Raw genomic sequence first — 23,510 nt, 5'->3', positions numbered from 1 at the left:
GCTCCGCCATGGCTGATCTGATCCTGGCTTCAACCCCGCTTTCCGGCCCGCGCTCCATAACCCTTGACTCCCTTATAGTTCAAGAATTTGTCCAGCTCAACCTTAAATATATTCAATGACTCAGGCTCCACAGCTCTCTGTGGGAGAGAGTTCCAAAGATTCACGACCCTCCTAGAGAAAAAATTCCTCCTCATCTCCGTCTTAAATGGGCGACCCCTTATTCTAAAACTATGGCCCCTAGTTCTAGATTCCCCCTCGAGGGGAAATATCCTCTCAGCATCTACCCTGTCAAGCCCCCTCAAAATTTTATATGATCCCCTTAATATTCAAAAATCTATCGATCTCTGTCTTGAATATACTCAAAGACTGAGCCTCCACAGCCCTCTGGGGTAGAGAATTCCAAAGATTACCACCCTCTGAATAAAGAAATTTCTCCTCAGTTCAGTCCTAAATGGCTGACCCCCTTATTCTGAGGCTGTGACCCCTGGTTTTAGACTCCCCAGCCAGGGGAAACATCCTCCCTGCATCTACCCTGTCAAGCCCTGTAAGAATTTTGTATGTTTCAATGAGATCATCTCATTCTTCTAAACTCTAGAGAATGTAGGTCTAGTCGACTCAATCTCTTCTCATAGGACAATCCCCATCCCAGGAATCAGTCTAGTGAACCTTCTAGTGAACACAACAAATCTGCAAAAGGATATAGACAGGCTAAGTAAGAGGGCAAAAATTTGGCAGATGGAGTATAATGTTGGAAAGTGTGAGGTCATGCACTTTGGCAGAAAAAAATCAAAGAGCAAGTTATAATTTAAATGGAGAAAGTTTGCAAAGTGCCGCAGTACAGGGGGGTACTTGTGCATGAAACACAAAAGGTTAGTATGCAGGTACAGCAAGTGATCAGGAAGGCCAATGGTATCTTGGCCTTTATTGCAAAGGGGATCGAGTATAAAAGCAGGGAGGTCTTGCTACAGTTATATAAGGTATTGGAATACTGCGTGCAGTTTTGGTTTCCATATTTACGAAAGGATATACTTGCTTTGGAGGCAGTTCAGAGAAGGTTCACAAGGTTGATTCCGGGGATGAGGGGGTTGACTTATGAGGAAAGGTTGAGTAGGTTGGGCCTCAACTCATTGGAATTCAGAAGAATGAGAGGTGATCTTATCGAAACGTATAAGATTATGAGGGGACTTGACAAGGTGGATGCAGAGAGGATGTTTCCACTGATAGGAGAGACTAGAACTAGAGGGCATGATCTTAGAATAAGGGGCTGCCCATTTAAAACTAAGATGAGGAGGAATTTCTTCTCTGAGGCTTGAGATCTGTGGAATTTGCTGCCTCAGAGAGCTGTGGAAGCTGGGAAATTGAATAAATTTAAGACAGAAATAGACAGTTTCTTAAACGATAAGGGGATAAGAGGTTATGGAGAGCGGGCGGGGAAGTGGACCTGAGTCCATGATCAGATCAGCCATGATCTTATTGAAAGGTGGAGCAGGCTCGAGGGGCCATATGGCCTACTCCTGCTCCTATTTCTTATGTTCTTATGTTTGTTGCACTCCCTCTATGGCAAGTATATCTTTCCTTAGGTGAGGAGACCGAAACTATACACAATTCTCCAGGTGTGGTCTCACCAGGGCCCGATATAATTGCAGTAAGACGTCTTTACTCTTATACTCAAGTTCTGGGAATGGGCCTCGCATACCCCGGGATAAGGCCTAGCCAGTCAGTTTTTCCCTAGTTTGCCATTGTTGAACCCTGACCCGTGAGTCAGAAGGTCATGGGTTTAAGTCCCCTTACCGCTCTCCGTACATCTGATCACTGACACTTGAGTCCGCACTGAGAGGAGTACTGCGTTGTCAGACATGTGTCACAGAAAAATTACCTCACAGATGGAGGCCATTCAGCCCATTGTGTCCAGGTCATCCTTGAACATAGGAACAACAGGAGTCGGCCATTCAGCCCCTCAAGCCTGCTCTGCCATTCAGTTAGATCGTGGCTGACTGAATGAGGAGTTAAGTTGAGGGCCCTGTCTGCCTGATCAAACGGAAATGAAAAATCCTACTGCACTGTGGGAAGGAGATCGGGTGGGGTTGGTTGGCGCATTGGCCAACTTTCCACCTTCACACAAGAACACCAAGATCAACCGCTCACTCGTGCTGATTGATGGCTACACGTGGGATCTTGCTGTATGCAAGTAGGCAGTCGGCATGGCCGTCGGCATGCAACTCACTGTACATGACGTACTTCGAGATGGTTCTATTAAATGTGATGAGTCACGGTGTGACTGCAAGCCTTGTTGCCTTTCGCTCCTCGAGCTGCACCTTGGGCCTCGCCTCCCTCTGAGGACTCAGTACGTGCGGTTAAAGTCTTGCAAGGAGTTTATTTCAAACCGAGAACGGAACAATCTAGAAATCTTCAGCTGGCATCCGAAGACAAAATGACAGGTTGACTTTTTCCTCATGGGACTTTTCTTTTCAGAAACTGTCTTTGCTGCACTTTATCTGTACTGTAAAACCACACGCACCCTAATGTGTAAAATAAACAAATGTAGTACAATACACAGTGTGGCCTGTCTAACAGGCTCCTAACGTGAAGTACCCACGTCTAAAACACCTCCCCTATAAACCCCTAAGAATTTGGTTGGGAGAACGCACGATACCCCCTCACACTGTGGCTGTGATCTTAAAAGATATGTGTGCAGAAAATGCTCACTGATTTGTTGGCTTACTCGCTGCTTCTTCCAATGAAAAGGTGTCTCTTCTGGTTTCTTCTCTCCATCCCAATGCAGAGGGTTGGATTCTTGTAGGGGCGAAGCAGCGAGGCAAGAGAGAGAGCTGGGTCCACATGGCATGCTTTTAGATCCCTGGATGTTTGCCCTTCCTGGGTCATTGCTGTTGAGGCTTCCTGTGGGTGTGACTTCCTTTGACCTTTGTTTCAAGGTTTCCTGTGGGTATCGCTTCCAGGCAGTCTGGGCTTAATGGCTCGCTATTGTTCTGGTAACTCATCCAGGTAATTGGTCCGATCACTGATTGACGAGGTCACCTTGCCTAACAATGGACTCCATTAGCCCACCTCCTGCCTTATGTTGGCCATTGTCATTACAGACACCCTGCCCATCATTCTAAGTCCAACATGAAGCTGCACCTGGGCCCCTCCCACAAACAGCTTCCAGCTTTCTTTCTGTGGTGAGAAAAATATTAATCGCAATGTCCAATAAATCCTTGGGGATTCGATGCTTCCAGTCCTTACACTACCTGTACTTAAATAGATGCAGATATACATGAACGCTATGTATTTATGTATGTGCACCCATTGTCTGTCTGTCTGTCTGTCTATCTATCTGTCTGTCTGTCTGTCTATCTATCTATCTATCTATCTATCTATCTATCTATTGATCTCTCTCATTATCTCTCTTTTTATCTCTCTCTTTATCTCTCTCTTTATCTCTCTCTAGCTATCTATATATATATATATATCTTTATCTCTATCTATCTCTCTTTCGATCTCTTTATCTATCTCTGTATCTCTATATATATCTATCTACTTGTCTAGATCTATCTATCATTCTATCTCTCTCTATCTATCTCTCTGTATCAGAAGAAATTTCTTTACCCAGAGAGCGGTGAGAATGTGGCACTCGCTGCCACAGCGAGTGGTTGAGGCGAATAGTATCGATGCATTTAAGGGGAGGCTGGACAAGCACATGGGGGAGAAGGGAATAGAGGGTTATGCTGATAGATTTAGATGAGGAGAGACGGAAGGAGGCTCGAGTGGAGCATAAACGTCGGCATGGACTGGTTGGGCCGAATGGCCTGTTTCTGTGCCGTATATCCTATGGAATCCTATCTATCTTTATCTTTCTATCTATCAGCTGTGGCTCAGTGGGTAGTGCTCTTGCTTCTGAGTCTGAAGGTTGTGGGTTCAAGTCCCATTCCAGAGACATAAGCACAAAAATCTAGGCTGACACTCTGAGGGAGTGTGGTGCTGTCTTTCAGATGAGATGTTAAACTGAGGCCCTGTCTGCCCTCTCGGGTGGATGTACAAGATCCCATGGCACTATTTTGAAGAAGAGCAGGGGAGTTATCCCTGGTGTCCTGGCCAATATTTATCCCTCAATCAACATAACAAAGCCGATTATTAGGTCATTATCATTTGTGGGAGCTTGCTGTGCGCAAATTGTCTGTCGCGTTTCCCAACAGTGACTGAACTCTTAAAAAAGTACTTCATTGTAAAGCGCTTGGAGATGTCCGGTGGTCGTGAAAGGCATTTTGTAAATCCAAGTATTTATTTTCTTTCTCTCTCTCACACCCTCTCTCTCCCCCTCTCTCTCCTCCTCTCTCTCCCCCCCTCTCTCTCATACCCTCTCTCTCCCCCTCTCTCTCCCCCCCTCTCTCTCACACCCTCTCTCTCACACCCTCTCTCTCCCCCTCTCTCTCCCCCTCTCTCTCCCCCTCTCTCTCTCCCCCCCTCTCTCTCCCCCTCTCTCTCCCCCCTCTCTCTCTCCCCCCCTCTCTCTCCCCCTCTCTCTCACCCCCTCTCTCTCACACCCTCTCTCTCCCCCTCTCTCTCCCCCTCTCTCTCTCCCCCCCTCTCTCTCCCCCTCTCTCTCCCCCCCTCTCTCTCATACCCTCTCTCTCCCCCTCTCTCTCCCCCCCTCTCTCTCCCCCTCTCTCTCCCCCTCTCTCTCTCCCCCTCTCTCTCCCCCTCTCTCTCCCCCTCTCTCTCTCCCCCTCTCTCTCTCCCCCTCTATCTATCTCCATACACAGCTAACAAGTATTAAAGAAGGCGGGCTGATTCTCAAGCACAGTGGTTTGTTTTTCAGGAGGTGCTGCTGAAGCGAGCTGCTGACCTGGTGGAAGCCTTGTACGGAATGCCACACAATAACCAGGTAGGTGAGAGAGGGAGAGTGCGCTGCCTGGGGCTGCCCCGCCAAGGCTTCTTGGAGTGAGAGCGCGAAGCTCTGGAGAAAAAGCAATATTTTCTTTGGACAGTTTGCAATATTAGGGGATGAAGACCTAGCGCGATTGTGTGACGTTCCTTTTGTCCGTTAGAGTCACACATCTGGACTTGACTATTCCAACGCACTCCTGGCCGGCCTCCCACCCTATGTAAACTTGAGTGATCCAAAACTCGGCTGCCCGTGTCCTAACTCGCACCAAGTCCCGCTCACCCATCACCCCTGTGCTCGTTGACCTACATTGGCTCTTGGTTAAGCAACGCCTCGATTTCAAAATTCTCATCCTTGTTTTCAAATCCCTCTATGACCTTGCTCCTCCCTATCTCTCTAATCTCCTCCAACCTCACAAGCCCCCGAGATGTCTGCGCTCCTCTAATTCTGCCCTCCTGAGCATCCCTGATTATAATCGCTCAACCATTGGCGGCCTTCTGTTGCCTAGGCCCTAAGCTCTGGAACTCCCTGCCTAAACCTCTCCGCTTCTCTACCTCTCTTTCCTCCTTCAAGACGCTCCTTAAAACCTACCTCTCATCTGCCGTAATTTCTTCTTATGAGGCTTGGTGTCAAATGTATTGTTTTTGGCTTGAAGCGCTTTGGGATGTTTTACTACATTAAAGGCACTATATAAATACAAGTTGTTGTTGTTGAAATTGGTTTATTCCTTTGCCAAAAAGAGAAATGTTATGCCAACCCGCTGTGTGTTCGTTCACTGATATCCTCCACAATCATTTCTAGATTTCTATTCTTTAGGTCCATCTGTGCTCACGTGATGGGTCCATCTTTGACAACACACCCAACTACACCCTGGGCCTGAATTGGCTGACGAGGTTCAGAGAGAAGAGAAACCAATGGCAACCTTCATTGCAACCTTCTCTATCACTGACCCCATTAATATCTTGTATTTATAATTAACGTATTGTATTTAAATTCCCGGCACTAATTCAGTGATTGTCATTTGACCTATGATAATATGTTGAAGGCTGCCTTACATAAGAACATAAGAAATAGGAGCAGGAGTCGGCCATTTGGCTCCTCGAGCCTGCTCCACCATTCAATAAGATCATGGCTGATCCGATCATGTTCTCAGCTCCACTTCTCTGCCCGCTCCCCATAACCCTTTACTCCCTTATCGCTCAAAAATCTGTCTATCTCCACCTTAAATATATTCAATGACCCAGCCTCCACAGCTCTCTGAGGCAGAGAATTCCACAGATTTATAACCCTCTGAGAGAAGAAATTCCTCCTCATCTCCGTTTTAAATGGGCGACCCCTTATTCTGAAACTATGCCCCCGAGTTCTAGATTCCCCCACGAGGGGAAACATCCTCTCTGCATCTACCCTGTCAAGCCCCCTCAGAATCTTGCACGTTTCAATAAGATCACCTCTCAGTTTTCGAAACTCCAATGAGTATATGCCCAACCTGTTCAACCTTTCTTCATAAGACAACCCCTTCATCTCAGGAATGAACCCAGTGAACCTTCTCTGAGCAGCCTCTAATGCCTTTCTTAAATATGGAAACCAAAACTGCACGCAGTACTCCAGGTGTGGCCTCACCAATATCTTGTATAGCTGTAGCAGGACTTCTCTGCTTTTATACTCCATCCCCCTTGCAATAAAGGCCAACATTCCATTTGCCTTCCGAATTACTTGCTGTATCTGCATACTAACTTCTTAGGATCAATTTTCCCCAAAGCCGTTTTTTGGTGCACTTGAAAAGTTACATCCGTTTTTTTGGGGCCCAACTACGCCAAAAAATCATCCAACTTTCCCCGTTTGAATTGTTGATTTTGGCACCACCTAGCCTGTCCTTTAGCTTTGGAGGTGGAGCTGAAGATCTGTGCCAAAAAGATCGGGTTGCCAGGGTAACGAGGGACACACTGCGGGCTCAGGCTGGAAAGTTGTACATACTACACATTCTGGCCAGCTCACAGCAACCTGCACAAGTACATTGCACATTGCAGCAGCATGCCAGCATTAAATTATTAAAGTGTTTATGCCAAAAGTCTATCCCCCCCCGCTCTGCACCTCCTCCCTTCCCGGTGCCAGTTGCTGCTTCTAACCCTGGCCGAAAGGCCTCCCTCCCCTTCTCCTCTGCCCCCCTCTCTCCTCGCCTCTCTCACCTCTCTCCCCGCTCTCGCCCCCTCTCTCCTCTCCCCCTCTCTCTCCCCCTCCCTCCCTCTCTCCTCTCGCTCTCCCCCCCCCATCCTCTCTCTCTCTCTCTCTCTCTCTCTCCCTCTCCCCCTCCCCCCGGCCCATCCTCTCCCTCTCTCCCTCTCCGCTCCCCCCCTCCCCCTCTCCCCCTCTGCTGCTGCTGTCTGGGCCGTGGAACTGTACCTGCTGCACTGATTCTCTCATCTGCGCTGATTTTGTTAACCGCCCAGAAGGTTTTTCCAGAGAGGTCACATAAGCCATCCTAAGACAAATTGGAGTAAATCGGAGCTGGCCAAACTTGCTTAAATGGCCAGAATTGGCGCGTGTGGCATGAGATTAAAAAAACCTTTAAAAATCGTAACTAACTGAGTTACACTGGCGCACAATCTTTGGGGAAACTTGGATATTTAAATTTTGGCCAAAAAAAGTGGCGTGTGCCAAAAAATCGGCACAAATAACGGGAAAATTGAGCCCTTTGTGTTTCATGTACAAGAACCCCCAGATTCCCGTGTGTTGCTGCATTTTGTAATCTTTCCCCATTTAAATAATAATCTGCTTTATTACTCTTCCTACCAAAGTGGATAACCTTACATTTTCCTACATTATACTCCATCTGCCAAATGTTTGCCCACTCACTTAGCCTGTCTATATCCCTTTACAGATTCTTTGTGTCCTCCTCACACATTGCTTTCCCACCCATCTTTGAAACATCAGCAAATTTGGCTACATTACACTCGGTCCCTTCATCCAAGTCGTTAATATAGATTGTAAATAGTTGAGGCCCCAGCACTGATCCCTGTGGCACCCCACTAGTTACAGTTTGCCAACCGGAAAATGACCCATTTATCCCGACTTTCTATTTTCTGTTCCTCCCCAATCCCGTGAGCTTTTATCTTGTGCAGTAACTTTTTATGTGGCACCTTATCGAATGCCTTCTGGAAATCCAAATACACCACATCCACTGGTTCCCCCTTATCCACCCTGCTCATTGCATCCTCAAACAACTCCCTTTCATAAAACCATGCTGACTCTGCTTGACTGTATTATGATTTTCTAAATGTCCTGCTACTACTTCCTTAATAATGGACTCCAGCATTTTCTCAACGATAGATGTTAGGTTAACTGGTCTATAGTTCCTGCTTTCTGTCTCCCTCCTTTCTTGAATAGGGGCATTACATTTGCAGTTTTCCAATCCGCTGGGACCGCCCCAGAATCCAGGGAATTTTGGTATTTAAAACCAATGCATCCACTATCTCTGCAGCCATTCATTTTAAGATCCTAGGATACAAGCCATCAGGTCCAGAGAACTTGTCCACCTTTAGTCCCATTAGTTTGCCTGGTACTTTTTCTCTAGTGATCGTGATTGTTTTAAGTTACCCCCTCCCTATAGCCTTTTGATGATCTATTATTGGGATGTATTTAGTGTCTTCTACCATAAAGACTGATACAAAATATTTGTTCAAAGTCTCTGCCACTTCCCTGTTTCCCATTATTAATTGCCCAGTTTCATCCTCTAAGGGACCAACATTTACTCTAGCTACTCTCTTTATGTTTATATACCTATAGAAGCTCTTACTGTGTTTTTATATTTCTTGCTAGTTTACTCTCATAATCTATCTTCTCTGTCTTTATTAGTTTTTTTAGTCATCCTTTGCTAGTTTCTAAAAATTTCCCAATCCTCTGACCGACCACCAATCTTTGCAACATTGCATGCCTTTGTTTTCAATTTGATACCATCCCTAACTTCCTTAGTTAGCCAGGGATGGTTCTTCCCTCTCTTACAGTCTTTCTTTCTCACTGGAATATATCTTTGCTGAGAGTTATGTAATATCTCCTTAAATGTCTGCCACTGCTTATTTATTGTCTTGCCCTTTAATCTATTTTCCCAGTCCACTTTAGCCAACACTATCTTCATACCTTTGTAATTGCCTTTAATTAAGTTCTGGACGCTAGTTTGAGACCCAAGTTTCTCACCCTCAAACTGAATTCAAAATTCTAACATGCTATGATCACTTTTCATGAGAGGATCCTTTACTATGAGATCATTAATGAATCCTATTTCCGTACACATTACCAGATTTAAAATAGTCTGCTCCCTGGTTGGTTCCACAAGATATTGTTCTAAGAAACCATCCTGCATACACTCTTTGAACTCTTCCTCAAGGCTACCTTTGCCAATTTGATTTGTCCAATCTATGTGAAGATTAAAATCACCAATTGGAAAGATTGAGAGTAGATTTGATCGAGGTGTTCAAAACCATGAGGGGTCTGGACAGAGTAGATAGAGAGAAACTTTTCCCATTGGTGGAAGTGTCGAGAACCAGAAGACACAGATTTAAGGTGATTGGCAAAAGTACCAAAGGTGATGCAAGATAAAAAAGATTTTACACAGTGAGTGGTTAGGATCTGGAATGCACTGTCTGAAAGGGTGATGGAGGTAGACAATCGTGGCTTTCAAAAGGGAATTGTATAAATACCTAATAGAAAACATTTGCAGGGCTACGGGGAAAGGATGAGGGAGTGGGACTAGCTGAGGTGCTCGTGCAGAGAGCCGGCACGAACTCGACGGGCCGAATGGCCTCCTTCTGTGCTGTAATTGTTCTATGATTCTATAATGAGTTTGAATAAGAGCCAAAAGAGAAATGCTATTGCCAGTGAATGATCTCATCAGAAAATTCCACGAGTTGTTGAAGCTTTGAACAATAATCTAATTTTGGTGAAATCTTATTCCTTTGCTGTTAAACATAAACCCTTCAGTGGTAAAATTTCTGTCAGCCATCCTATTACTGGCATGCAATCTCCCTCACCCAATTAACAGTAATCCCACCCTCCCAGTGATCCCACCCTCCCAGTGATCCCAGCGTTCCCACCCTCCAAGTGATCCCAGAGTTCCCACCCTCCCAGCGTTCCCACCCTCACAGCGATCCTCCTCCCAGTGATCCCACCCTCCCAGCGATCCCAGTGATCCCATCCTCCCAGTGTTCCTACCTTCCCAGCGATCCCAGCATTCCTACCGTCCCAGCGATCCCACTCTCCCAGCGTTCCTACTCTTCCAGCGTTCCTACCCTCTCCGTGATGAAGCCATGCTCACATGAAGCATTGCACGGTGAAAGCACTCCAATGTTGGACCCACGATTCTCCAACCTGTGCTACCTATGTGCCAGGGTTCTGGATCGTGGATTACATGCCTAAAGTGTGGAATCTTGCTGTGCGCAAATTGGCAGCCGCATCTCCCTACAATACAACAGTGACTATCTCAACAACAACAACTTGTATATATATAGCGCTTTTAACGTAGTGGAACGTCCCAAGGCTTATGAGATAAAACAATTTGACACCGAGCCACATAAGTAGAAATTAGCGCAGGTGAGGATTTAAGGAGTGTCTTGAAGGAGGAAAGAGAGGTAGAGAGGCGGAGAGGTTTAGGGAGGGAGTTCCAGAGCTTGGGGCCCAGGCAACCGAAGGCATGGCCATCAATGGTGGAGTGATTATAATCAGGGATGCTCAGGAGGGTAGAATTAGAGGAGTGCAGATATCTCGGAGGGGTTGTGGGGCTGGAGGAGATTATAGAGATATAGAGGCCATGGAGTGATTTGAAAACAAGGATGAGAATTTTGAAATTGAGGCATTGCTTAACTGGGAGCCAATGTCGGTCAGTGAGCGCAGGGGGTGATGGGTGAATGGGGCTCAGTGGGAGTTAGGACACAGGCAGCCCGAGTTTTGGATCGTCTCTAGTTTGCGTAGTCTTACGGCAAGTTCTTTCTATGTTTCGGTCAGCCCAATGAAGTGGCCTCCCCGTGCACCTCCCAATATTGAGTGGATCTTTTTCCTTTCGGATGCTGACTGGCTAATTGGGCTTTTCCAGAAACGTTCCATCCGTTGTCAAGTCTTAATCCGGTTGTGCCTTTTCCCCGCAGGAGATTATCCTGAAGCGAGCGGCGGATATCGCGGAAGCCCTGTACAGCGTCCCACGGAGCCACAACCAACTCCCGTCCCTCGGCAACACATCCGGCCACTCAGGGATGATGGGGGTGAACTCCTTCAGTGGCCAGCTGGCTGTTAATGTTTCGGAGACATCGCAAGGCAACGATCAAGGTTTGCCAATCCATCTCGGCATTTATCTCTGATTCCTTTCACTTTTTGGGGTGGGGAGGGTTGAGCAAACAAAGCGAAGGGTCGAGGACCAAAGTTCACGGATACCGTCCGAGTTGGGAAAACAGAGACGGAAGGAAATGAGGCAAGTCAGAATAAAAGGGTGAGGACAACCAACCTTGGATTGTAAATGAACGTAAATCATAGGAGGGATGGGATACACACCATCTCGTGCCAGCCATGGCTCAAATGGGTAGTACCTTGCTCCTGAATTAGAAGGTTTTGGGTTCAAGTCCCACTCCAGTGACTTCAGCCCATAAATCTAGGTTGATACTCCCAGTGCAGTGCTGAGGGAGTGCTGCATTGTCGGAGGTGCCGTCTTTTGGATGAGACGTTAAACCGAAATCCATCTGTCCCCTCAGGTGGGTATAAATGATCCCACGGCACTATTTCGAAGAAGAGCAGGGGAGTTATTCCCAGTGTCCTGGCCAATATTTATCCCTCAATCAACATTGCTAAAAACAGATTATCTGGTCATTATCATGTTGCTGTTTGTGGGAGCTTGTGTGCACAAATTGGCTGCCGCGTTTCCTACATTACAACAGTGACTACACTCCAAAAGTACTCCACTGGCTGTAAAGAGCTTTGAGACGTCTGATGGTCGTGAAAAGCGCTATATAAATGCAAGTCTTTCTTTATCGCCACCATGCTGCCTTCACGCAAAGATGTGTCACATGTCCTACAATCTGTGAGCGAGAGAAGCTGGCCTTTATGGTCTCAATTAATAGGCTGAGGAACGCCTGGGATTGTTAGATCCTGGCCCCCAAGGCACAGCTGTCCCTCTGGGAGTCCGTGATTGACCCTTCCCGCACCACTTGTGGCAGTTTTGCTCAACTCTGTGAGCTGCTTGATTGAAAAGAAGGACCATTGTTCAAGCCTGAAGGGGCTAACCGTCCCTGGGGGTTATGGCTCCATGGACATTGCCCCCACCTGGCCGATCTTCATACTTGAGCCCGGATGCAGTTAGCGACAGCGGGTATTCTGTGGTACGAGGTGGGATAGGGGTTCTCAACTGAGTCGAATTTTTTTCTCGCCCATCGCCCAGCCGTCTGGTACATGCCACCATCTGCCAGATTTGAGGCAGGAAGCTGAACGCTTTCTTGAAAGAAAATGGAAAAGGAAAGGGAGTCTTGCATCTACATAGCGCCTTTCACCACCTCTGGACATCCCAAAGTACATTTCAGCCAATGAAGGGCTTTTGGACTGTAGTCAGTGTTGTCGTGTGGGAAACGCGGCAACCAATTTGCATACAGCAAGTTCCCACCAACAGCAATGTGATAATGATCAGATAACCTGTTTTTGTTATGTTGGTTGAGGGATAAATATTGGCCAGGACCCCCGGGATAACTCCCCTGCTCTTCTTCGAAATAGTGCCTTGGGATCTTTTACATCCATTCGAGAGAGCAGACGGGGCCTCGGTTTAACGTCTCATCCTATAGTGCAGCACTCCCTCAGTACTGCACTAAATTGTCAGCCGAGATTTTCTTCTCAAGTCTCTGATAGGGTTACCAACCCTCCAGCATTGTCCCGAAGTCTCCAGGAATTGAAGATTAACCTCCTGGTTCAAAAAAAATTATGTCTTGTTTATTTTCTTTGAAGACTTTCATTTATTGGTTGTAAATATATTGGAGATGAGGGAAGGAGGCCGATTGACCAGGAAAGGTAAAGTCACATTATCGAGCCTCCAGGAATAAATCCAACCACAGTTAACAACTAGCCTCTGGTGTGGGATTTGAACCCACAACCTTCATGACTCAGAGGTAGGAGTGCTACCCATTGAGGCACAGCTCAAATGGGTGAGATTGAAATGATAGAGAGAAAAGTAAAAAGAAAAGAAAAATTCTTGCATTTCTATAGCGCCTTTCACGACCACCAAACATCCCAAAGCGCTTTACTGAAGTACTTTTTGGAGCTTGATCACTGTTGTAATGTGGGAAACGCAGCAGCCAATTTGCGCACAGCAAGCTCCCACAAACAGCGATGTGATAAAACATAGAAACATAGAAATTTACAGTGCAGAAAGAGGCCATTTCGGCCCATCGTGTCCGTTCCGGCCGACAAAGAGCCGCACGGCCCTCGGTCAGCAGCCCTGAAGGTTACATATAAACCTATGAACAATGACGGAAAGGCAAAGAGCACCCAGCCCAACCAGTCCGCCCCACACAACTGCGACACCCCTTGCACCGAAACATTCTACACTCCACCCCAACCGGAGCCATGTGATCTCCTGGGAGAGGCAAAAACCAGATAAAAATCCAGGCCAATTGGGGGAAAAAAATCTGGGAAAATTCCTCTCCGATCCATCCAGGCGATCGAAACTAGTCCAGGAGATCACCCTGTAGTAATGACCAGATAATCTGTTTTTTTATTGATGTTGATTGAGGAATAAATATTGGCCAGGTCATCAGGAATAACTCACCTGGTCTTCTTCAAAAGAGTGCTATGGGATCTTTTACATCCACCTGAAAGCAAATGGTTTAAACATTTTATCTGAAAGACAGTACCTCTGCCTGCATAGCATGCCCTCTACAATACCCTAGATTTTTGTGCTCAAGTCCCATGGAGTGGGACTTGAACCCACAACCTTCTGACTCAGAGCAAGGGTGCTACTCACTGAGCCACAGCTGACCTTTGTGTCTTTTGTCTGAGATTTTACAAGATTGCTTTTACAGCCAGAATGTACTTTATATTGTCAGTACGTCTCTCACTAACACTAGCCTTCGGTTCCAGTTTCTATCACTGCCTAGCCCGAAAGGGAAAGTAATGGAAAAATAAACTGTGATTATTCTGACCCCCAGACCTCCAGACTTTATTCCTCCGATTTGTAACTGACAATCAGCGTCTCAAGGTGGGAAAAAAAATCTGTCTTGAGGCGAGCTAACGAAAATAAAATGGAACAATTTGTGTCGTCTCCGTTTGGACAAAGTGGCTTTTTGATATATAACGGAGAAACATGTCATCGCCATGGTCTGCTCTCATTGCCTGGTCACTTGAGGCTCCCTCGCCTTAATGTGCTGTGTCTCTGATGCTGCTGGAGTTCAGGGTCTACAGGCACCGAGCCCAGAAGGTATATTGCCTCTTGAAAGATCCCCTCGGTTTCTCACCAGCCGCCCCTGCTGATTGAAGGGCGCTCGCTGCGTTAACTGTGGCCAATTAGGGGACCCCGGGAGGCCTGAACTGCACGAAACGAGGCCTAATCGAGAAGCTGTGTCCTCACAGCTGCCACGTGCAATCAGGAGAGAGAGAGAGAGAGAGAAGCTCTCCTTTCTGTTCTCGATGAGAAGGCAGAGGAACACCAGAGATCACTGGTCGAGAGAGCCAATATATTCCCGATCCTCACCGCTCGCTGTGCTAAAAAAGTTTCTCCTCATGTCACCTTAAATCTGTGTCCTCTGGTTCTCGACCCTTCCGCCAATCAGAACAGTTTACCTCTCGCTATTCTGTCCAGACCCCTCATGATTTGGAACACCTCTATCAAATCTCCTCTCGACCTTCTCTGCTCCAAGGAGAACAAATCTATCCACGCAACTGAAGTCGCTCAGCCCTGGAACCATTCTTGTAAATCTTTTCCGCACCCTCTCTAAGGCCTTCACATCCTTCCTAAAGTGCGGTGCCCAGGGTTGGACACAATACTCCAGAGAAAAGAGCCCTTGCATCTGCCTCTTTCCCTCTTGTTGGGTGTTCGTTTTGCATTCTACCTTGCTTCATAGACCTCGGGAATTACAGGAAAGGACGACATGTGATGCAAAGTTTAGGCTTAACCCAATTGTCAATTTTATTACCCAAAAACTAACTAAAAACGACAGAACAAGACTTCTGAGAGAATTGACCAAAGACATACAATCACCCGCCCAGTTAGTAGCTGTAATTGTAGATTTGTGGCCGTTAGTTCCATGAGCAGTTGTTCTTCTCCAGTGTTCCCTCTTCTGGTCGTTCTCTTCCGTTTCTTCTGTGTTCGTCCATTCCTTTTTGTTTTTCGCTGAGCTGCTCCCAGCTCGTGTGTATATATATATATATATATATATATGTATATATTCCTTTTTATCAATAAATCACCCACTGAGCAGGGGTTTCCATTAATGTGTCTGGATCATAGAAATATAGAAACATAGAAAATAGGTGCAGGAGTAGGCCATTCGGCCCTTCGAGCCTGCACCGCCATTCAATAAGATCACGGCTGATCATTGTTGTTTGAGGTAATCCGTTTGACTGGCTGCGGTGATGGGTCTGGATGTCCACAATTTGCACACAGAGTCGACAGGGCAAAAGATAACTCCTTATCTTAAGTACCCCGTTCCCCCAAAATGCACGCCTTGTGGGATCCTTTGTTGTCCTGGTTTCTTGCAGACTTGTAGTCTCTAGAGGGAACTGTTTTTCCCCCTCCGGCCAATCAATCCAGGGGCTCTTCTGTGGGATTTTATGAAATGTATCAGTCCCTTTGTTTTGATGCATAAACAGGTCTGGTTCTCGACTGCAGAGATTGGTGATGAGTCACCACCTGCCCCAGGCTGGCGCCTTTTCTCCCTTTGTCCAGTCAGTCCCAAAAGCTTGTATGAAACCAATTTTAGTTTGTGGCCTCTTCCTGTGCCTTCTGTAAAAGTGTGCAACCCTTACACTCTTCTGCAAACCTTGCTCCCCAGTTCCACAGGAACTGCAGGAATCTCGGTCAATGTATATTGATTGTGTCCCAATCATTATGCTTCTGTGTGAACATTAGCTCTACCTAGGGTATGGCGCTATCTGCCGTCAGAATGAATGTGACATACAAACTGACTGAAAACTAAGCGATATATCCTGCGGCAAAGAGGAGCACACTATTAAACCAACTGCTGAAGTACACATTTCATGGCATTATCTGATAGCGCTTTATGCAATATAAACGTAAATGAAGCTAACGACCATTCAATATCCTCTGCTAAAGCTCTTCCGGTTATCTTTTACTGTGGTGTAACTCACTCCCACGTATCCATTACTCTGTGTAACTCACTCCCGGGTATCCATTACTCTGTGTAACTCACTCCTGGTTATCCATTACTCTGTGTAACTCACTTCCGGGTATCCATTATTCTCTGTCACTCACTCCCAGGTATCCATTACTCTCTGTAGCTCATTCCCGGGTGTAGGGCCTTAGTGAGGCCTCACCTGGAATATTGTGTTCAATTTTGGTCTCCTAATCTGAGGAAGGACGATCTTGCTATTGAGGGAGTGCAGCGAAGGTTCACCAGACTGATTCCAGGGATGGCTGGGCTGTCATATGAGGAAAGATTGGATCAACTGGGCCTTTATTCACTGGAGTTTAGAAGGATGAGAGGGGATCGCATAGAAAGGTACAAGATTCTGACGGGACTGGACAGGTTAGATGCGGGAAGAATGTTCCCGATGTTGGGGAAGTCCAGAACCAGGGGTTCTTAGGATAAGGGGTAAGCCAATTTAGGACTGAGATGAGAAGAAACTTCTTCACTCAGAGAGTTGTTGACCCGTGGAATTCCCTGCCGCAGAGAGTTGTTGATGCCAGTTCATTGGATATATTCAAGAGGGAGTTAGATATGGCCCTTATGGCTAAAGGGATCAAGGGGCATGGAGAGAAAGCAGGAAAGGGATACTGAGGGAATGATCAGCCATGATCTTATTGAATGGTGGTGCAGGCTTGAAGGGCCGAATGGCATACTCCTGCACCTATTTTCTAAGTTTCTATACATTACTCTCAGTGTAACTCACTCCCGGATATCCATTACTGTGTGTAACTCACTCCCAAGTATCCATTACTCTCTGTGTAACTCACTTCTGGGTATCCATTACTGTGTGTGTAACTCACTCCTGGGTATCCATTACTCTTTGTAACTCACTCCCAGAGATCCGATATTTTATACTACGCTCAGATACCTGTTATCAAGTACATACTCCAGCGACTTGAGCACAGAAATCTAGGCTGACACTCCAGTGCAGTGCTGAAGGTGCGCTGCACTGTCGGAGTGTGTCATCTTTCGGCTGAAACATTAAACAGTCTGATTTCTCCGGTAGGTCTAAAAGATCCCACGGCACTATTTCGAAGAAGAGCAGGGGAGTTCTACCCGGTGTCCTGGCCAATATTCATCCCTCAACCCCCACGCGAAAAACAGGCAATCTAGTTTATTATCACATTGCTGCTTGTGGGAGCTTGCTGTGCAAAAATAGCAGCCACCTTTCCTAAATTACAGCAGCAACGTCAAAAGTGCTCTCTTGGCTGTAAAGGGCGTTGGGATGCCCTGAGGTGGAGAAAGGCGCTATAGAAATGAACGTCTTTTCTTTGTTTCTATATATATATATTTATATGTGTACAAATGAGTTATCACCCTCGCGCTGTGCACGTGCTCCGTATCGGACGTGTGCCCGCTGTGTTTGCGCTGTGTATACACCATGTGTGCGACTGAAATCAGTCCCCTCGCCTCTTTCTTCACACAGGTTACTCTCGCAATACCAATAGCGTTTCCCCCCGTGGGTACGTGACCAGCTCCACCCCCCAGCAGTCCAACTACAACACCGGCAGCATGAACGGGTACGGCAACGCCGGGATGACCAACCTGGGAATACCAGGCTCCCCAAGCTTCCTCAACGGGTCGACTGCTAACTCTCCCTATGCCAGTAAGTTGGGCAACAGCTCTGCACTCATCTTCGACTACCGCCAACCAAATTAGCATTGCTCTTCGTCGTAGAAGTTGATTGGAGGGATGAGGGCAGGGAGGCGGAGATGAATTTTTGACGTCGGGCATTTGGCGTGAAACGGGTGATATCGGCTCGGGCGTGCCCCCCTTAAACGCCTCTCTCCTGCTTGACGGACATCAGGAGCAAGGCGTTCAACGCGCACTCGAGCCAATACGTACCATGGTCCAGTGTCAAAATGGCCCCTGCTCCCTTGTTGAGTGCTGGTTCCAAATCGCGAGATCGCTCATGGCCTGTGCCGAAAGCACAGCGGCCGTTTCAATCCGTGATGCATCATCATCCATGCAGATTTTATTATCCGTGATTTCCCCCCTCCTGCCAGACCTTTCCCTTTTTTTAACACCTCGCCCCATCAACCCTACTCCTTTACCGTGGAATCCTGGATTTCGCAACTGAATTGGATGGCAGGCACTCCAGGGCAAAGCTTGTGAGGTGGGCCTTGAGAATGTTCCTGTCTTTTGATCCCCCAATAGGCTCCCCCTTCTCTCCCAAGGGCACCGACTTATGCCGGGGGAGGGAGGGGGGCGAATAGGAGGGACATCATTCCAAGGGCACCTAGTGGGCCTCTGGTAGCTCAGTCAGCCATTGCACACACGTGATCCTTGAGTCCAGATTGATCCCATCGTTGTTACGGTAACCCATTCAGAAGAGCGCCAATCAGGAAAAGCAGGCTCAAGCATTGGCGCACTTTTCAACTGTGTACACAGTTTTGGACTCCGTACCTAAGGAGGGATATATTTGCCTTAAGAGTCGGTGCAACGAAGGTTCACTCGATTGATTCCTGGGATGAGAGGGCTGTCATATGAGGAGAGATTGGGTAGAATGGGCCTATACTCTCTAGAGTTTAGAAGAATGAGAGGTGATCTCATTGAAACATGTAAAATTCTCAGAGCACTTGACAGGATAGATGCCAAGAGGATGTTTCCCCCTGGCTGGAGTGTCCAGAACTAGGGGGCATAGTCTCCGGATAAGGGGTCGGCCATTTAGAACTGAGATGAGGAGAAATTTCTTCACTTTGAGGTTTGTGAATCTTTGGAATTCTCTACCTAATGTGGATAAATGTGAGGTTATCCACTTTGGTGGTAAAAACAGAGAGACAGACTATTATCTGAATGGTGACAGATTAGGAAAAGGGGAGGTGCAAAGAGACCTGGGTGTCATGGTACATCAGTCATTGAAGGTTGGCATGCAGGTACAGCAGGCGGTTAAGAAAGCAAATGGCATGTTGGCCTTCATTGCGAGGGGATTTGAGTACAGGGGCAGGGAGGTGTTGCTACAGTTGTACAGGGCGTTGGTGAGGCCACACCTGGAGTATTGTGTATAGTTTTGGTTTCCTAACTTGAGGAAAGACATTCTTGCTATTGAGGGAGTGCAGCGAAGGTTCACCAGACTGATTCCCGGGATGGCGGGACTGACCTATCAAGAAAGACTGGATCAACTGGGCTTGTATTCACTGGAGTTCAGAAGAATGAGAGGGGACCTCATAGAAACGTTTAAAATTCTGACAGGGTTAGACAGGTTAGATGCAGGAAGAATGTTCCCAATGTTGGGGAAGTCCAGAACCAGGGGACACAGTCTAAGGATAAGGGGTAAGCCATTTAGGACCGAGATGAGGAGGAATTACTTCACCTAGAGAGTGGTGAACCTGTGGAATTCTCTACCACAGAAAGTTGTTGAGGCCAATTCACTAAATATATTCAAAAAGGAGTTAGATGAAGTCCTTACTACTAGGGGGATCAAGGGGTATGGTGAGAAAGCAGGAATGGGGTACTGATGTTGCATGTTCAGCCATGAACTCATTGAATGGCGGTGCAGGCTAGAAGGGCCGAATGGCCTACTCCTGCACCTATTTTCTATGTATCTATGTTTCTATGCTCAGTCGTGGGGTATATTCAAGGTTGAGATCGCTAGGTTTTTGGACTCGAGGGCAATCAAGGAATATGGAAAATTGGGTGGGAAAGTAGAATTGAGGTCGAAAATCAGCCATCATCTTATTGAATGGTGGAGCAGGCTTGAGGGGCTTTCGACGGGAGTTGAGGAGAACTTACTTCACCCAGAGGGTGGTGGGGGTCTGGAACTCACTGCCTGAAAGGATGGTAGAGGCAGAAACCCTCATCGCAGTTAAAAAGTACTTGAATGTGCACTTGAAGTGCCGTAACCTACAGGGCTACGGACCAAGAGCTAGAAGGTGGGATTAACTAGATAGCTCTTGGTCGGCACGGACTCAATGGGCCAAAGTGGCCTCCTTCAGTGCCACAAATTTCTATGATTCTATGAAAGGGTGTCATTCCCCATCGTATCTGCAGGTTAGATGTGCATCTCCCTTTGACAGAGATAATGGCAGAACAAGGTTATTTAAAAAAAAGCATGGATTTATTAATAAAGGAGGAGAGTACAGAAGCAAGGAAGTTATGCTAAACCTTTATAAATCACTAGTTAGGCCTCAACTGGGGTATTGTGTCCAATTGTGGGCACCACACTTGAGGAAGGATGTCAAGGCCTTGGAGAGGGTGTGTAGGAGGTTTACAAGAATGGTTCCAGGGATGAGGGGCTTCAGTTACAGGGAGAGACTGGAGAAGCTGGGATTGTTCTCCTTAGAGCAGAGAAGGTTAAGGGGAGGTTTAATGGAGGCGTTCAAAATTATGAGGGGTTTGGACAGAGTAAATAAGGAGAAACTGCTCCAAAGGCAGTAACAAGAGGACGCAGATTTAAAATAATTGGCAAAGGGCCAGAGGGGAGATGAGGAGACACTTTTAAGCAGCGAGTTGTGATCAGGAACGCACTGCCTGAAAGGGCGGTGGGAGCAGATTCAATAGTAACTTTCGAAAAGGAAATTGGATATCTATTTGAAAAGGAAAAAAAAATGCAGGGCTGTGGGGAAAGAGCAGGGGGGAGTGGGACTGATTGGATAGCTCGTTCAAAGAGCCAGCACGGTGGACCGAATGGCCTCTTTCTGTGCTGTATCAGCCGAGGATAATGTCCATGAATTTGATAAGAAATGAGTTTGTGCTCCAAAATGAAACTTCTTAAATAAATGGAACCAGGGTGGATTAATTTTGTTATGGATTTTGGATGGAGGCAGTTTGATGGGCTGAATGGCATTTTCTCCTTCCAGATATATGACCCAAAACCTTCGTTTAAGCTTTACAGCCAACGAAGTCCTTTTAGACATATGTCGCTGTCGTGATGTAGGGGACCTAGCACTAAATGTGACATTGTCAGCAAAATGAAAGCCCAGGGGATTAAAGAGAGAGTGGCAGTGTGGATACACAAGTGACATGAACAATAGGAACAGGCGTAGGCCATTCAGCCCCTCAAGCTTGTTCCGCCATTCTGTTAGCTCATAGCTGACCTGTACCTCAACACCATTTGCTAACCTTCGCTCTACATTGAACTGCGTCTGCCACAGTTTTGCCCACTCACTTCCCCTGTCTGTCCCTCTGGCATGTCCCGCTCCATCTGCACAACTTACTGTGCCTCCTAACACACAGGCCACACAGAGTTAGCATGTAGGTACAGCAAGCAATTAGGAAGGCAAATGTTGGGAGTACAAGAGTAAGCAAGTCTTACAACCGTTGTACAATTGTACAGGGCTTGGTAAGACCACACCTGGAATACTGTGCACAGTTTTGGTCTCCTTACCTAAGGAAGGATATACTTGCTTCAGAAGCGGTGCAACAAAGGTTCACCAGATTGATTCCTGGGATGAGAGGGTTGTCCTATGAGGAGAGACTGGGCCTATACTCTCTGGAGTTTAGAAGAATGAGAGATGATCTCATTGAAAAATATAGGATTCTGAGGGGGATTGACAGGGTAGATGCTGAGAGGATGTTTCCCCTGGCTGGAGTGTCTAGAACCAGGGGTCACAGTCTCAGGATAAGGGGTTGGCCATTTAAGACAGAGATGAGGAGGAATTTCTTCACTCAGAGGGTGGTGAATCTTTGGAATTCTCTGCCCTAGGGAGCTGTGGAGGCTCAGTCATTGAGTATATTCAAGGATTGATAGATTTTTGGACTCTGGGGGAATCAAGGGATATGGAGATTGGGTATGAAAGAGGAGTTGAGTTTGAAGATCAGCCATGATCGTATTGAATGGTGGATCAGGCTCGGGGGGGCCAAATGGCCTACTCCTGCTCCTAATTCCGAAATGCTTGGTGCCATCTGCACACTTGGGGAACGGTAGAAATCCTGTGGCTCAGTCGGTAAACGAGCTGCACGGTGGGGCACTGAACCATCATGACCAGACCTCGGCCCAGACCTCGGCCCAGATCCCCCATGCTCCCGCCGCCGGGCTGATGGTGGAGTCGGCACTGGCTGGCCCGACCGTCCAAACAGTCGGGAGAGGGGAAACTGTCCTGCTTGCTGCACCTTCGCAACCCCTGCCCCCAACACACACCCACTTCTCTACCCCCCACCCCACACACACACGTCTCCCTTCTCCCCCTCCCCCCCACACACACTCCCTTCTCCCTCCCCCCCCCACACACACACTTCTCCCTTCTTCCCCTCCCCCCCACACACACTCCCTTCTCCCTCCCCCCCACACCCCATACTCCCTTCTCCCCCTACCCCCACACACCCACTTCTCCACACCCCCCCACACACACACGTCTCCCTTCTCCCCCTCCCCCCCACACACACTCCCTTCTCCCTCCCCCCCCACACACACACTTCTCCCTTCTCCCCCTCCCCCCCACACACACTCCCTTCTCCCTCCCACCCCACACACACACGTCTCCCTTCTCCCCCTCCCCCCCACACACACTCCCTTCTCCCTCCCCCCCCACACACACACTTCTCCCTTCTCCCTCCCCCCCCACACACTCCCTTCTCCCTCCCCCCCACACACACTCCCTTCTCCCTCCCCCCCCCACACACACACTTCTCCCTTCTCCCCCTCCCCCCCACACACACTCCCTTCTCCCTCCCCCCCACACACACACTTCTCCCTTCTCCCTCCCCCCCCACACCCCATACTCCCTTCTCCCCCTACCCCCACACACCCACTTCTCCACCCCCCCCACACACTCCCTTCTCCCTCCCCTCCCTCCCCACACACCCCTTCTCCCCCTCCCCCCCACACACACACTTCTCCCTTCTCCCCCTCCCCTCCCCACACACTCCCTTCTCCCTCCCCCCCCCACACCCCATACTCCCTTCTCCCCCTACCCCCACACACCCACTTCTCCACCCCCCCCACACACTCCCTTCTCCCTCCCCTCCCTCCCCACACACCCCTTCTCCCCCTCCCCCCCACACACACACTTCTCCCTTCTCCCCCTCCCCTCCCCACACACTCCCTTCTCCCTCCCCCCCCCACACCCCATACTCCCTTCTCCCCCTACCCACACACCCACTTCTCCACCCCCCCCACACCACTCCCTTCTCCCTCCCCTCCCCCCCACACACCCCTTCTCCCCCTCCCCCCCACACACACACTTCTCCCTTCTCCCCCTCCCCTCCCCACACACTCCCTTCTCCCTCCCCCCCCCACACCCCATACTCCCTTCTCCCCCTACCCCCACACACCCACTTCTCCACCCCCCCCACACACTCCCTTC

General features: G+C 47.9%; 1 protein-coding gene across 3 annotated transcripts in view; it reads left to right on the top strand.

The window, feature by feature from the left end:
* The window catches only part of LOC139229547 (transcription factor COE3-like), a 729,200-nt gene that overhangs the window by 687,108 nt on the left and 18,582 nt on the right, over positions 1-23,510 (top strand). For all 3 annotated transcript variants that reach the window (XM_070861097.1, XM_070861096.1, XM_070861098.1), the window contains 3 exons: positions 4,817-4,882; positions 11,017-11,194; positions 17,693-17,872. In XM_070861097.1, the coding sequence (XP_070717198.1) occupies positions 4,817-4,882; positions 11,017-11,194; positions 17,693-17,872 (424 nt within the window). The remainder of the gene's footprint in view (positions 1-4,816; positions 4,883-11,016; positions 11,195-17,692; positions 17,873-23,510) is intronic.

The sequence above is a fragment of the Pristiophorus japonicus genome, chromosome 2, assembly GCF_044704955.1.
Source record: "Pristiophorus japonicus isolate sPriJap1 chromosome 2, sPriJap1.hap1, whole genome shotgun sequence".
NCBI lineage: Eukaryota > Metazoa > Chordata > Chondrichthyes > Pristiophoridae > Pristiophorus > Pristiophorus japonicus.
This window is presented reverse-complemented; position numbering and strand designations above follow the sequence as displayed.